The 17,504-nt window shown below is 39.0% G+C and overlaps 1 protein-coding gene across 2 annotated transcripts in view; it reads left to right on the forward strand.

Moving 5' to 3' along the window:
- LOC122793112 (proprotein convertase subtilisin/kexin type 5-like) overlaps positions 1–17,504 on the forward strand; it is a 3,326,953-nt gene that overhangs the window by 3,182,200 nt on the left and 127,249 nt on the right. For both annotated transcript variants that reach the window (XM_044060853.1, XM_044060852.1), the window contains one exon: positions 149–252. In XM_044060853.1, the coding sequence (XP_043916788.1) occupies positions 149–252 (104 nt within the window). The remainder of the gene's footprint in view (positions 1–148; positions 253–17,504) is intronic.

The following is a 17,504-nucleotide window of genomic DNA, read 5'->3' on the forward strand; positions in this document are numbered from 1 at the left end:
AATTTATTCATTCATTGATAAAATTTAGCCAATGAGGGATGCATAAAATGTGTACTTCAGTGTTTAGTGTAAAATCTGTCAGTGTGTGCACTTATACAACTGATTTTTTCAGTCATAATATAATTTTCACTTCTCTGTCTTGTTTAAGCTTACAGGATTCCAAATGCATTGTTAAGTGTGATACAGGAACTTATTACAATGCCTACAAGAAACAGTGTGAACCTTGTCACCGGTCATGTGCTTCATGTGCAGGTAAGTTCCAGTAACAGAGCCTTTGAGAAATGGTTCTGATCTTGATTTTGATGGAGGAAAAAAAAATACATGGGTCCCTGTTAAAATGCTGAATGTTCATAACAGTGAACCCAGAAGATCGAAAAGGAAGAACATTGAAGTGTTACAATACTGAAACTGAAAACATCGACTGTAAAAGCTTTTGCAGGGGGGCAAGCCCCCTCTGCATCCCCTCATGTGAGGGGCTGCACCTCCCATTCCCCCTGCTACTTATATATACTGACTCCAAGATCACACTGCAGCTGGGAATGGGCAAAACCCCAAACCCAGCAGTACTGCGATCTTGCACAATCACTCATCTGCACAGTTTGATCTGTTCAGTTTCGGTGTTGTGGCACTTCAGTGTGTCGCCTTTTTTGACCTTCTGTGTTTGCTGTTATGTATGTCTATGAACATTCGACATCCTACCAGGGACCCATATATACAGTATTAAGCCTGAATTTTACAACTAAAAATGTTGAATTAACTGCTGTTCAGAACAAAACACACCAAAACCAAGCAGTTGATTGAGGTTATAGTTGAAATCTTTGTATTTGATATTTTGTTTTTAACATAAGCTGAAAATATGCACTGTGAAAACTTTGAAAAAATGTATTAAAGTAATAAGCACTGTAATAAATAAAATAAATGCTCTTGTAAGGATGTTGACACAGAAACTAGAAGAGTGGACTGAATGGAGGACAGTGTTTATAAAATTTGACTGTATGTATGTGTATATTAAGTTGCGTTTGGTTTAATAATAGCAATAAAGGCCTTCATAAAAAAATGCTACAAATCCATGGAACACTTTATATGTGACAAAAGCAGTGCATTGTCTGATTTTGAATTGATGAACTTTCTAGTAGAGCTCTACTCAATGTGATTCAAATACCACACGGAGTATTTTCCTAAACTTGGTTTCCTGACAGTGATGTTAGTTTTTCTGTAGTAGCAATTTTTATTTTCCTGCTAAGTGTCTCTGGAAGTTGTGTGTGATACAAGCATGTAATACACCTAGGTTCATTTCATTAAACATCTGAGTTGCCTTTCCTTCAATTTCCTGTTCCATGGGACCTGCAGGCCTGGTAGTTTAACAACAAAGCTAGAAAAAGTTATGGAGGAAGCACTAACAGAAGTCTGATAGCATTTCTAGAGGTCAGCCATCTCTAGGATAGCAGCAAGCAGGCAGCATGTATTCATGGACAGAAGGAGTAGTCTATTTATTTATTTACATTTGTTGACCGGGAGAGTCCGACTGGGCACAGGTCCATTTTCAGTGGAGGCCCGGGGAGAAAAGCTCCACATTAAGTATTATTTGCATTATACAGTTAAAAATCATAGCATTTAAATATAGACATTAGTCCAGTTAAGGACGCAAGACAAGAAGAAAACAGATATAAAACAGTTGTAGAACATAGTACAATTTTAAAATATGGTGACATATACTAAATATGTTGAACAATTGATACAATCTGTTTTTGAGGTACATAACAGCCATTAGCAGTTGTTTCTACAAGAAGTTAGTATTATGTGGTAGGTGGCTGGGAACATGAGTAGCCAAGCTTGCTAAGAGTAGGTTGTTGATAGGGGGCTGAGAGAGGTAGTGGGTGGGGGGAGTGGATGGTATTGGGGGGGTTGCAAGGGCATATCTGGCAAGTTTTGAGGTGTGATTTTTAGTAAGGATTTAAAGTGGGTGCAAGAAGTTACAGAGGTAATTGAGGATGGGAGGGAGTTCCAGAGTTTGGCTATAGTGCAGGAGAATAATGCTTCTCCAGCAGAGTTAATGGCTCTTGTGACCTGTAGGAGGTTTTTGTGGCTGGATCTTAGTGGTCTCGTGGTTATGTAGGGTTGGAGTAGATTCTGGAGGGATGGGATTTTTAGTGGTTGGTTTATTAGTTTGTGGGCGAGTGTGAGTTGGTACCATTGAAGGAGGTGGGGGAGCTCTAGCCAGCCCAGTTCTGCTAGTGAAAGACAGTGGTGAGTACGGTAGGAAGCCCCTGTGGCAAATTTGCCGATTTTGTTGTAGCAGGTTTCGAGCTTATTTAGATCGCATTGTCTAAGGTTAGTAAATATTGAGAGAGGCGTATAGGGTAGAGATAAGATGAGAATTTGCTACCGAAATTTTAGCTGCTTTGGTAAGTAGTTGCTGATTTCTATATAATGCTCCTAATTTTTTGTGCACTTTTTTAATGGTCATGGAAATGTGAATGTCAAAGTTCAGTTTATTGTCTATTTCTACTAGTAATTTGGTGTGTTCTGTAGGATGGATGGTGGTGTTGTCTTTTGCTGTGATGTTAAAGTGAGAGCTGTCTAGGGTAAGTTAGGTGGGTTGGAAGATTAGTAATTTTGTTTTGTTTGGGTTGAGTATTAGTTGGGCATCGGAGAACCAAGTTTCAATAGAAGAAAATGCTTCCTGTGTGACTTTTTGCAGTTCTGGTAGGGAGTGGGCTGTGCAGATGATGGTTGAGTCATCTGCATATTGCATGTGTGCGCCATGTGTTGTGGCTGAGGCTAGATTATTGGTGAAAATAGAGAAGAGTAGGGGTCCCAGGATGGACCCTTGGGGAACTCCTATAGAGACTGATAGTTAGTCAAACCTGATCCAGTTTAATGACAGGGTTACAGGTGAACTTGATAGGAAGTGCCAGTAGACACAATTTACCTGTACTTCAACAATACTTTCACATAAGAAACTGAGAAAAAATGGGGTACTAGGATTGGGACCCGAAGTGAGGAACTGGAACTGGATAGCAGCATGACTGAATAGTAAGACACAGACAAGTAAGAGAGAATTTGTCAGGGATTACACAACCCTTCCAGTTTTTTCTAGGTCTGTATAGGAAGAAGGCTTTGGAAGGGATGAGCGAGTGGTCAAAAAGGTGGTAGTTGAGGTTTGGTACAAGCAAATGCAAATGACTATTCTTGGGCTCCAACACTAGTGTGAAATATCAGCTGGGGAAAGTGAAACCAATAGCAGCAAAGTTGGTAGAGTATCTGGCGGTGTTGAACATTCCTGGATTGGGCCAGTGGGAGCAAGTGAAAATACAGTGTAGAAGCAAACAGAATGCTTGGCTATATCTTTGGGGTGGGGGGGGGGGTTGTAGATTCCAGAAGCAAAGCGGTAATACTTCCATCTACAGGGCCTTAGTGTGATCACACTTTGAGCACTGTCTGCAGTTCTTGAGGCCATATAAAGAAAAGATATCAGGCTGCTGAAAGCTATCAGAGAAGTTTCATGTGATAGAGATGAAGGAATAAGAACACAGGCTAGATACTTTTCACACTTCACACCACAAGAGCTGGGGAAGACTTGATATTGGTATATAAGGTCATATCAGGAAGATGTGAAGGGGTTATTCTGAACAAGACAGACAGATGGAAGTGGGGTTTATTCAGCAGGTTGTAGGGACTGATTACTCTGTGGATCTCTGAAGGGGCTTTTCCACAGAGAGGGGTGTGGATCCAGTCAGTGTGATACTGGAATGGGTGGCACAGAGACAGAATCCGCAGAAACATTCAAAAGGACATGGGACAGAGTGAAAAAAAGGATAAAGGAGAAGGTTGATCTTAAAGACAGAGAGAATGGTAAGACACTTGGAAAAAGCATACTGTTTAGGTTTACAAACACCTTCTGACATTAAGCTTATATAATATAATCTAGGGAATCTAGACTGAAATTGCAGTTATAAAAACATGCTGCAAAACAGCAGACTAGTGTACTTATTTAGTTTTCAGGTAAACATTGATAACAAATTACTTAACTTTTTTAAGTAATTTTCAATAAAGTATAATTTTAGAAAATCAAGTGTGGATGCTGTACAGTTTATAGTTGAAGGCAATGAAGTCCTGACAGATAAATAAAAAAAATTGTCCTAATTTATCAGCATTGGTAAACTGTAAAAGTGGAAGGCAATGTAATATCAAATTTATGTAGCTCCACATTTGAAAGCTATTTGCTATAAAGGGGAAGGCCTTATATCAAGCTTGAAAATATTGTTTAGCCCCTACTTTCCAAGTTTTTGAGATGAATGCAGTGCATGGGTGGTTATTTCTCTCTCTCTGTATATGTACATTATGTATATAAAAACATGGTTCTGTTATCTATAATCAAACTAATTCAATGTTGAATTGAAAACACCAGTAAAAAAGTTCAGTCGTACACAATACTAAAAAAATATTGAATGAAATAATATTGAGAAAAACTGTTTCCTCTCCTAATATTAACACTACTCCCCATAACACTAACCTCAAATTTGTCTAAATAGGGGCAGTAGTATGGGAAGGTTTTTTATGAAGGTAAGTTGTAAGGTTAGGGTTGAGGGAAAAACATTCACAAACACACACAAACAACACTATTGGGCAGATTCAGTAAAGCCTGTATGATCTGTTTACACAGTGTGCACATTGCACAGTGGAGCACACATGGTACCGCACTGTTTTAGATTCAGTAAGCGGCCCTACACAATGTCTAGAGCCACGCGAACAAGGTAAACACTGAGGCATGCTAATTACAGCATATGCAGCTAAATTGTGTGCTAATCAACCAATCCAAGATGGAGGAGTTATTCAACATGTTATAAAGCAACCATCTGCACTCAGTGCTGGTTTTCCCTGCAAATTCCAAAACCTGTTTGAATACAGCCAAGGAAAGGACTCTACACAGGAACAATGTTAAGGGCTGCTGTTGCTTTAATTCCTGTGCATGTGCAACAGGCTGAAGTCCATGCTGCTGCTGCTAGTAGACCAAGGCCAAGAAAAAGAGTTTTCAGACCCCGTTTAACTTATCACAACCTACATGACGTGGAAATTATACAGAGCTATAGGGTGGCTAGAGATGCACTACAGGAACTCTGCAGCCTCTTTTGTCCTCAACTTAGAGCCGGGGCAAACCAAGGGGAACCTATACCAGTTGAGAAAAAGGTATGTGTAGCACTTAGAATTTTAGCTACAGGAACCTTTCAGAGATCAACAGGGGACATGCTTGGGGTGTCACAGGCATCAGCATCCAGGATCCTCTATCATTTCCTGAATGCTGTGTTGCTACATGTCCGTGATCACATATATTTTCCCCGTACTCCTGAGGACAGGGCCACAAATCTGCAGGAGTTCTACCCTGTTGCACACTACACTGAAGGTATGGGTGCCATAGATTGTGCACATATGGAAATTAAGGCACCACTTTGGGAACAAGGAAGGCTGTATATAAATAGAAAGGGTTTCCACCCTATTAACTGTAAAGTCATGTTTAATGCAAAGGGGATCATCTTGAATGTGTGTGCTGGCAACCCAAGCAGTTACCATGGCTCACATATCTGGCACACCTCCCAACTGTATCAAATGTTCACTAGGAGGATATCCAACAGGGTCATTTACTGGGGGATGCAGGTTATGCAGCCGCCCATCAGAAATGCACACACACCCACTGAAGAACTCCATAATGAGGCACACGCTCAAACCAGAAAAATCATAGAACATGTGTTTGGGCTGCTGAAGTCGAGGTACCAGTGCCTAGATACATCTGGGGGAGCTCTGCAGTACAGTCATGTACATGTACTAAAATATTCACTGTATATGCCATGCTACAGACATCATCCAGAGAAAACAGCTTCAGCAAGATCAACAAGGGGAAGGGGCACACATCCCTCCACCAATCGCAAATTCACCACAGCCACATGCAGGGGAGGAGTCAGAGGGAGAACCAGCAGTTGCTGTGGGTGTAGGCAGACATAGGCATGCTCAATATGCCTTCACATTGGCTAAGAGACAATACATAGCACACTCACTCACCCCCTAAGGGGCTAAAATCTTCCTCCTACACACATACATATAGTAACATTGATGCCAGGCAATGCTCATAACCTTTACCTACCCATTTAATGGCTTTGTACTCCTAGCATCAGGCAGTCAGCCCTGAACTACAAGTGTTGCCACTGCTGGATTTACAAAAGTCTTGAACCTGGGGTGTAATGTTTAATAATAGGAATGAATGACATATCCTTGCATGTCGTTACTTGGTAATGTAAGCAAGTAAAAGTTGGGTGATTTGTACAAAAATGACTAGCATATGACAGAAGAGACTTGTAACTTATATGTGTCCATTATCAAGTAGTAGGCCTCAGGCATCAAAGATTCGCACAGTCATACCTCTCAAAAGTACTGATGTATCACTGAATGTCCTCAGTTTAGCATCTTACTTTTGTACTGCAAAATCATTAAAGAGAGAAGGTTGAAAGTAATGAGACACATTTCAGTGTCAGACTTTACAAGATCATTAATAATACTGATGCTAAAAATATTCGATTCTATCAACTGTCTAATTTTCTAAGACCAATATAAGTCAAAGGTACAATTACCAAACCAATGTCACAAATGCCCCATGGCCTGCCACATCTGGATATGGACACCTCAGTCAGTGATGGAGCAGTGGAAGTAGTGCCACTGTGGGAATGTGATCGGGCATGGCCACGTCACCAAACAGCAGGTGATGTGGCTGACCTAAGCCCAAGAGTCTGCTTTCTCCCTACCAGCAGACGTTCCATCACAGACACTGACCGTTCCAATGTGTCATTCATCCGATCAATTGAATCGGCAACATGGTGAATGCAGTCATGCATGACAGCCTGTGCCACATCTTCAACCCTAAACATTTCTCTGGAGGACCTATAGACCTATAGAAATGTGCCTGTGCCTCCATGACAGCTCTAAACATATGTTGAGTGGCATAGGAAGACGCACCTGGATCAGGTGGAGGATGGACAGCCTCCGACGAGCACCCAGCAACCCTCCTGCATGGTACCTTGCCCACATTTTGGATATAGCCAGAGTCAACAGGCACTGAAGTCGCAGTAACTGCACTTCCCTGATCGAGTGTCTCACCCACCAGCTGTCCAATATCTGAGGGCTCATTGGAATGGGTTTGTGTAGGCTTATTGGCTGTGTCCGATGGAATTACAGGGGGAATGGCTGAATGTCAATCTCAGTGTCATATTCAACCTGTGCACCCCCCCCCCCCAACTGTGCCACTGTTCGGCCACCTTTATCCTCGGAATCTGCTGATATTCTGACTGCAGGTGTAAGAGTCCTACACTTCCACTGTCAGGATCACCTGTGATAATAAGCAACAAACACAGGAAATAAATTAATAGTCACACTACTATAGTGAAATGTATGCTAACAGACTAACTGTGATGCCACTACTGCAGACAGTACAGCAGTACACACAACAGTCCTGACACCAGTATCACATATATCAATTAAAGTTGTATATTTCTTTGAACTCCTCATCGCCACTGACAAAGAAGCTGTTTGGCTTACCATGTGCAATGGATGCTGTGCTTCTTATGGACAATGGTCCTTGAAGAAGTTAAGCAAAAGTTAAGGAGATCATCATCACAATTAATAGTAACACATGATATAAAGCTTTTTGCCCTTTATATGTCCATTAACTGTGCTTTCAACAAGAACTTGGATGACAGGTCCAACCTAAGCCCACATGTAATCAATCAGAATGTGTTGTTAACTGAAACAATCTGCATTACCCCCAACCAGTTTATTGTTAAACAGAACTAATGTATTCCTGTAAATATTTTACTGTAAAAGGGTATTTAACAACTGAGATGCATAAGCCTACCTGGAAACTCTTCCAGGGACATACTTGTTGTCCATGAAACAGTAGCACCAATATGAAGGACATGCTGTTCTGCACTTTGTAGGGAGCTGTCTGGATCCTTGACAGTGGACAGAACTTCTCATTTGCTGTTAGTGGTGGCTGTGTAGCAGCCCCCCTGGTACCCATCCAGTCATGGGCCACTGCAGCTAATTTCCTCTGTGTAGATGAGATCATGTCAGTGGGCCCTATGGTGCACCTGATGATATCTCCTGATGTGGCCGCCTACTGCATTGACATCAGCAACTATATGCTGCCAAATTTGCATTCTGCCTAACATATCTCCATGTCCCCTCGCAAACAAAAAGGCGCCGTGCTGCCTAAAAGCTTCCACAATGACCTGATTCTTAAGGTCACTGAAGGGAGGTTTTCGGGGATTGAGACCCCTGGGTGCCATAGTTCTAGGTGAGCTAAAACACAACAGAAGGATAATACACTTAAGCATCTCATAACTAAAAAAATTCCTGTTTTCAGATAAAACAGAAAAGGTAACAGTTCACTATTACCTACCAGAGAAACATAAAACAAGATATTTGTAATATGAACAACAGGAATTGTGTGGTTAACATATTATCTTCACACACAAAGCAAAGTTGGATGCAAGCAAGAAGAGTAACAATAGGAACATTTCCTTGTTTGTGCCAAAACAGAAATGCAGTTTTGCCCCCCCCCCCCCCATCCCCAAAAGAACAGGCAAATGACACATTTTGGTAACAAACCATCAGTGAAATGCTAAATGTGCTAACAAATGAGCTGTCCCTGAAACATGTATACAGACGTAACACAGAACATTCCATTTTAAGCTATTGCTAATCATGTATACCTATGAAATGCCCTGACAGACTTGCCCATGCCATCAGTACTCTTCATACAGATTTGCTAATTAATATATTGTATAACATTAAACAGATTTTTCTTAATGACATTTCAGCATATGCAGTATATAGCTGAAAAATACAAATATACATTCTGAATGTCAGTAGTCTTCTTTGCAGATATATCCCAAAGTAATAGCCTCTTCTTTGTTCTCCACATAAACAATTCTCCTCACCTTCAAGTTCCCTAGCTACACGGTTGCCTTTTTATGGTGTACATTCGGGGTTGTGAGCATGGTGAAGATGCAAATGAGGTGTGAACTCAGTAGAATTGCTGAAACCCAAATACTTTCCTCTGTGTAGCAGATGTAAACTTAGTGCAAGGACTCCCTCTGTGTTTTTTTCCTAATGGATTGCAACTGTGAATGATTACTGGTAGGGAGATGGAAAACACAACAGCAATGCAGACTGCCCCACCTCCAGTGTGTGTGTCAGGTTACACTTACAAAGTGTAGAAGTTATTTTATCATCATCGCTAATGTAAGTAAGCAGCACACAATTGACACATTCTTTTCATTATCATCCAACCCCCCTTCATTTGTTGACAACTGTATATTGCCATTTAATATCATCACACATTTTAAGGACAATGTGAACAGTCACAAATTTCAAATTAGCAATAGCTGGCAGTTTAAATGAAGGGTTAGTTTCTCTTGAACAAAACAAAAAATGTCTTCTTTAAGTTAAAGATGGATATTTTGCGCAGCATAAAAATTAGGTAAAGCAGCCAGGTGCAGCATGACAAATAGCCAAGTCCTGAATCAAAGATTTCTGTCAGAATTGAAGATCCTTGTAAACAGAAAATGAGAACAGGTCAGTGATAAGCTGTGTGGTCCATACTGAAAATCTGTTCTATTTTCCCTAGTATGTTTATGATGAGAGAAGAGCCATCACCTTGCCTTAGAATCACTAGTCCTTGACTATGAGGAGAAAATGGGGAGCACCAATATGGTAACTTCAGAACAAAGGTTTGCATGCACCTTGCCTAATGGATGATTCAATGGAGTTTTCCTTATGGGCAGCCTGAGAGGAGTATCCATCTGAAACCTCTATAACAATGGGAACTATAGGTGCCTAAGCCAATACACAGCAAATAAAATTAACCTTTATGTGAAGGTAAGCATCCTGATGCTGAAATAGCATATCCAGTCTCTTCCTGACAGAAATGAAAAAAAAATGGGGTGCAGCATCACAATAACAAAGAAATGCTGAATGTGTTTAGGCCACCATGACTCACTATAGGCCTAAGGTCCTCAGTCTTTTCAGGTATCAAGAACGATCTGGAATTATATCCCTGTCCTTGCTGATCCACCAGGACATCCTGAATTGTTCTTTTTTATGACAAGCTGTTGAACCTCCTTCCTCATTTACTATTTCTGATATACTGAAATGCCAGGGTAATGGTGGGCATTTTGATCCAGACAGGAATGGTACATGGTACCTACATTTGACAATTTCCCTGAACTACCTCATGTTAGAAATCTTGCTCCACTAAGACAGATGGAAGAATAACTTTCCCAACCACCTCCAACATGGGTAGATCCAGAGTGGGAGTAGCAGTGTGAACCCATGTAAAGGGACCATAACCCCCTTGTCAATAGTGTTATTCATGGCAATTAGCCCAGTAAAGCTATTGTGACTTGATTGGCTGGATCCAACTCCTTTTTGCTTTGAGCTTTATTGGGTATGCAAAAAAATGGCTGAGAAGAATAAAACCACATCCTAGTGTCTGAAAGGGAAAGTCTCTTCTCATATACAATAATGTTACTGATAGTAGAGGATGTTAAACCTGAGTGAGGAGATTCTCCTTCACATGTCCATCCTGCAATCCCTCTACAGTATGTATCATTTCACCTGAGAGGTCCTATTAAAGACAGAGGATCTCTGTATGATTCAACACCCTGAGATGCAACATTGAGAATGCAAAAATTTGCTTCACCATCCTGTCCAAAACCAATGACTCCTTGGTTGGGAAGATAGGCAGACTATAACTGAGGAGTACAGTTATTCCATAGAGTATGTACAGAAGATCACATTTGGCTTAGGGGCTCTTCACTTAGAAAGTACAATCTGGCGAGGATCAGCAGATCCTTTTTGAATTCACCATACATGGGCCTACAATGTCCAGACTGCTCCACACCAAAAAGTAAAGCAGTTCTGTAATGACAGCAAGAGGAAAAAACATCTAGAAAGTGTCACAATGTTTCCCGAAGGAGTCTTACAATCTCATTTGTGCGGAATTTCAAGTCACTGGGAAGTGAGGATGTGGAAACAGCACCCTTCATGCCATCTGTATCCTCCATTCAATGGTCAAAGTACTGAGTCTTCTGGCTCCTTTCTAGGCAGTCACAGAGAACCTCTGCATCAGAATGTTGAAAAGAAAACCAGCGAGCTGGATGTCCAAGGTTGGAAAATACTCAATCCACTTCAGACTGCTCAAGGATGACTCTGTCTAAGTCTCCTGCATGGAGCAGGAGGCAACACCTGCAATGAACATTTCATATGTCAGGCAGCCAACATCAGAACAGCTAAAGTTAGACCCATAAAATGCTTTATGTCTGAGTTGCCTTTACTGGCCCATCCAAATCTGGCATGTTCCATACCAAGTAAACAGATGCTAGACTGACAGTGAGCCCCCAGAAACTAAGAGAAAGTTAGAGATACTGATCCAGGATCTGAAGAAGTCGAGAATGTAGTTGATGAATGGTCCAACATCAAGGCAGACAGACAAGCCTATGCAGCACAGATAAATGGTGGACCATCTGGATACAACACAAGACCTGCCGTAGCTAGACAAAAAGGCCCAGCACTGGGCGGGCTAGAACAGTGACTACCCAACATCACAGGAGCCAAAATTAAGAGTCTAGAAATAATGAAGTGAATTGAGTGTATGAACAGTCATTCAGTCATATGAAGTGTAGCAGCCAAAAATTCACGAGACACAGATAGTACTGACAAAACTAAGCTAAATCTAAAACTAACTAACTAAAGCTAAAATGCCCCTTTATGACACTTGTAAATCTGAGAGAAGAGATGGGCAAAAGTGGCCTGTTTTGCTGAAATTCAACACTAGTCATGGCCATCTCAGGATAATCAATAAGCAAAAAAGCAGATCATCGCCTGACTTTGGGAATAAATACAAACTACATGAGATGCTTAACCTGAATTTGAACTAATCGCAGCAGCTGACAGCTTAGAAGTAAAAGAAGGGAACTTCACTATCTCATCTATCTTTTTCATCTGCAGTGTCCAACGGTCTGTATGCAGATGACTTGAAAATGGGAAAGTTAATTACATCTTTTACAGATAGGGTATGCCAGCAAAAGAACATGACTACATTTACTATTTGGGCACAGGAGAATAATATGCTGATGAAAAACATCAATAACAAAGCATATGAGAGTTGGGAGACAAAGATTGATGGGTAAATAGTTAATACACCACACAGTGATTGAAACTGTAGATTAATTTAAAGACTGGAGTATATGGGTGGATCCAGCTTTGAGTTTTTTTCTGATCATATCAACAAACTGCTTATTGGTAGTTACAAAACTTTAGGCCATATAAAAATAATTATAAAGTCTAGGAAACTAAAAATGGTGAAATGATTATTTTTAAGTTAAATTAGACTCAAACTATAGCATGGAATAACAACATGAAAACTTATTATGAAATCAAACATGATGAGTAAACTGGAAGGAGTGCAACAGAAATATACCAAGAGCTTCAGTGGAGGTGAAAATTTACGTTATTATGAAATTTAAGAAGAAACCTTATTTCGGTACATTTAGAGAGACCTACCTCTGCAGATGTTTGGTGTTATGAAAGAACAGTTGAAATCATCAGGCACTATGTAGAAGATTATACAAGAATGAGAGATGTACTAATTGGTTCTCTAAGAGTGTCGCTGATGCATGGAATAAACTACCAAATTATATTAACATAAGCACTAGTTTAGATATTTATAGGTTCATAGGTGTGTACTAGACTAATGACCGCTAGGGCCTTTTTAAGTCATGCATCTCAAATGACAAATTTAACATTTTCAAAAACAACTAGGACACTTATTATGGAAAGAGTGTTTTGGTATAGTGGCAGGCTAAAAGTGCATTATTACCCATGCCTGAAATATTTGTATGTATATGTATGTATCACAGTAATGTGCATACTTGTTCCTGTTGAGTAAGCATTGACTTAAGTTTATGTAGTACGTTTAAGCCCTACTTTATTAATGACGACAGCAATAATTGCACTGTGGTATCACTCACACCTGTAGTGCTAGTTGTGGGGGCTGCCTTGCTGCATTTAATCTGATTGCACTTGGAAGACAAACAACACAACATACTTAATCACAGTACTGAATTTGTGGTATTCATTGCCAGGGTTAAGCACTTTAAATGTGAGAAAGTGATTTCAACTGAACAAAAAAGACAGACTTCTTATCCAGCTGAAAAAAAATCCTCATATTTAATATTCGTCTGACTTTCAGCTCTATATAACTGTGACCCAGGCTAATTAACTGAATGATGGCAGATGTTAATAAGTTAATGGCTGACTGCTAAATCGATCTAGGTTTTCATTATTATTTTGCTCAGTATTGTTTGTTTTTTCATGTAGAGTCTTCCTGCTGATTTCGCCCATTGCTGTCAACCTGGTTCGTTTGATTCCTCCCATAAGGTTGTTTTGGACCAGCCCATATTACTAGATAGTAATGCATACCAAGAAACATCTAGAAATGAAGTGAATCAAGCATACTCCGGAATTGGGTCATTGTTCAATGACTTTTTTTATAGAAGGAAGAATTGATTTGTCGACACTAAATTATTTCACGATGTTAGCACCTAAGATTCCAATTCTTTTTGGGATCCCCAAAATTCAGAAATCATTATCTGACCCGCCCATGAGACCCTTGGTGGATGCTAGAAACAGCGCCACATATCCCTGTGCAAAAGTTGTGGATAATATACTTCAAAAATATGTAACACAGGAGACTGCTATTTGTAAGGATTCATGGTCATTTCTCCAAAATATCAATAATTTTAAATTCAACGGGAATTTAAATTTTCTGTCAACATGAGGGACCTGTATTCATGCATTCCCCACGAAGAAGGCATTGAATGGGTGGGTTTTATGTTAAGGAAAAGAGGAGCTAACCAATTGGAGATAACCTTGGTAGAAGAAATGTTAGAAAATAGTCCTATCGTACAACTACTTGACTTTCAACAATAGAATTTACCTACAGAAAATAGGTGTAGCCATGGGCTCCCCCTTTGGGGGGAGCTTTGCAAATTTAGTCATGGCCTATTGGGAACAAGAAGTGATAGGGACGAATGACCAAATGATGAACAAGGTTAAATTTTATACACGTTTCCTTGATGATATTTTTATTTTAATACAAGGAGATGAGAGAACAGCTACTGATCTGATTTCATTCTTCAATTCTAGTTCCAGCTTCCTGTATTTTACTTACACATACAGTGGCAATAGAATTGCATATTTAGATGTGAATTTATGGAAAGACTAAAGAAACATATTCCAACAGTTTTCTACACTATAGTAGTTATCATCCATGGTACCAAAACAGATCGGTAGTAAAGGGGCAGTTGGTCAGAGCTGCATGTATGGTATCAAGAGACATTGATTTTTTGGAAGAGTGCCAATTGCTGAAGGAAATGTTTATGAGATGTGGATACCCTAGACAACTCATTGACAACTTAGTCAAGGAGGTTAGAGCAAAAAAAGAGTCAGTTATTACCAAGCTATCCTTGGAAGTACAACACATGTAGTAGTACAGACTCAACATAATGACACTACACTATTAAGGTTGGCATTTATTACACCTTTCAGCATTGATAGCGAGGTTATCTCACTGTTTGTCCTTCGGCTTTTTCCCAGTAAGGGGTCGCCACACTGGAACTCCGGTCCGCTAATGATTGGCAGTAGATTTTTACGAAACGCCGAGGTGCCAGCTCGACACCCAACCTTCAATGAAGGCACAAGCATCTCGCTAATTATCCATAAAAATTGGCCCATGATAAATAGTGATAAGGAATTAAGAAGTAAATTGCCAATAGTCTGGAAAAAAGGTAGGAATCTAAAACAGATCATGGAGAGTAACACACAAGGACTACCATGGAGGAAGGGTATGTTCCAATGTAACATGTGCAATTTTTACTCTCATGTGGCCACAGGAGAAACCTTTTGTATTAAAAATTTTACATACCAAGTGAAATATAAATTTAATTGTCAGTCGAAAGGTGTTGTTTACCTAGTTCAGTGCCAACAATGTGCAGCATTTTACTTTGGAAAAACAGACAGGAAGCTTCGTGAACACATATATGAACACCTGTACTCCATCAAGAAAGGTAAATTAGAAAATGCACTAGCAAAACATACATTGGAATACCCGAATCATAGATTTCTTTTTAGGAGCCATTGACTGTGTCCAGTCAGATGGCAGGGGTGGGCCAAATTGTGTACAGTTAGAGGTCCTAGAACTATGCTGGCAGATACATAGTAATGCAAGTACTTTCCCAGGACTTAATGAAGCATGCTTCCTTTACCCTATTTTGAAACTAAAAAGTTTAGGTAGGTAAATATGGGAATACATACACTGCCTAATATATTATATATATATTTATATTCATATATTTATATATTTTTATATTTATATTTTTAATTATTTATTTTTTATTGATCATGCTAAATTAACATAGTTGAGTATTCAATGGAGTATAAATATATATATATATATATATATATATATATATATATATATATATTGATTTGAGTTTGGTTAACATATTAGTAATTTTAGTTAATAATGTGTATATTTATATGTTCTTATTATTTTATATGTATATATATATATATATATATATATATATATATATATATATATATATAATTCAGGAATTTGTCAAATGGGTTGCCAGTTTTTGATATGTGCAATAACCATTTGTGCATAAACCAGTTAGTTTAAAAAATGTTTTCTTTCATGTTTAGGATTGTGAATACAGATATTTGTAGGACAGTTTAAGTTTTATTGCACATGACTTAATTAATGATTTTAAAATGTTTTCAAACCTTTTTAATGGTTACACCACTTTTAAATTATCCAATGATATATATGTAGTTTATCAGCTGAGGTGTCTGTATTTTCGTCACCACGGCACTAGGATATTTATTGCAGTTGTTGTGTGTGTGTTCTTTGTCTGAAGAAGTCCCACAACTAGGTGGGACGAAAAGAGTTTAACCTGTATCTAATTTGTATTAAAACTGGTTTTATTTAAACTTATTTGTACCATTGTGTGCTATTTGTGAGTGGTACATCGCAGGTCTCAGCTGTCTGTTTGAGTAGTTTTTAAGTTTGATTTGTCTTTACCTATATCTAAGCAACATAGAATTTGTTATGACTGCCAGCATCAGTAATCTGCTTTCGCAAACACACCTATTAAAAGAACAAGCTGAGAAATTAAAAAAGGGCTAACTAATTTTGGTCAACTTATAGTTCACCTCTGTGATTTCCAGCCCAGTGTTAAAGCTTCTCTGTGGAAAATTTGTTGGGATTGTTTTACTTGTTACCCCTATCTGTGAGGGATATAGGTGTTAAACCAGGGTGAATTTGTGGTATCCCATCTACTCAGTCAAATTACATATGCTTGAGTAAGAGAAGTGCTTTGCTTTATGTGGAATAGAAGATAATTCGATGTAAGTGGTATCCTCTTTGAAAAATACTTATTCCTCCTACATGTTCTGTTTATGTTGAAAAATACACTGTGAATCTCTTGAGCATCTGTTAAAGCTACCCCTGGATTTGTGAATTTGTAAAAGGTCTGACAGGATGGGGTTAGTTAAGGCTAGATGTTGTGTCTTACAAGGCTTTTAGACAGCATAGTTTTTATGGTTTATGCCACTGAGTTTGTTCGGGTTTGTGACAAGTGTTTGGACTTACATACCGAAAAGGGCAATGCATTCAGTGATAAGCCTGATGAGAGCAGAGTACAGAGGAATTAATACATCCCTTAGACCTGTACACCATATTCTTAGAAATTAGCTGTATGATGAAAAAGAACTTCCTTACAATAGTGGATACGTGGTGGTCAAAAGACATTGTCATTACATGTTCCCAGATCCTTGTCTATGGAATCAAATTTCATGGGTGTATTGTCTGCAACAGTTACAAGGGAAGTCATGTTTACCAAAGGATAATATCCATTTTTTTTTGCATTTAATTTTAGTCTATGTCTTTCAAACCAGTAATTTTTTGTTTTGTTTCTACAATCTGCCTTATCTGCATAGTACCATTTGTAAAGTCTGTCACAGGACATGCTATGGTAGTAAAGTTGAAAAGCTTGCCAGTACTAAGAATATTTTCACATGTCATTTGGTACAGGGTACGTAAGTTTTTGACAGCTTCCATTTTTTCAACTTGGGGTGTAATTATTCTTCTCCCAATCATATATCGTAAAGTATGTGGATTCTTTCATAGCAAGAAACCTTTGGCAGCATTAACTTTAAGTCCTGTCTGTTTTAGAGAGTCTAGCCTGGTTTGTATTTCAGATAACTGAGACAACAATCTTGGAGTAAAATACTATGTTGTCAAGGTACATTGCTGAGCACCTGGATGAGGTTTCAGAATTATATTCATAAAAAGTAGTAGGAGCTCCATGAAATGCAAAGAGTTAAAGATT

This window comes from Protopterus annectens, chromosome 2.part0 (genome assembly GCF_019279795.1).
Source record: "Protopterus annectens isolate FY-2018-M chromosome 2.part0, PAN1.0, whole genome shotgun sequence".
NCBI classification, from domain to species: domain Eukaryota; kingdom Metazoa; phylum Chordata; order Ceratodontiformes; family Protopteridae; genus Protopterus; species Protopterus annectens.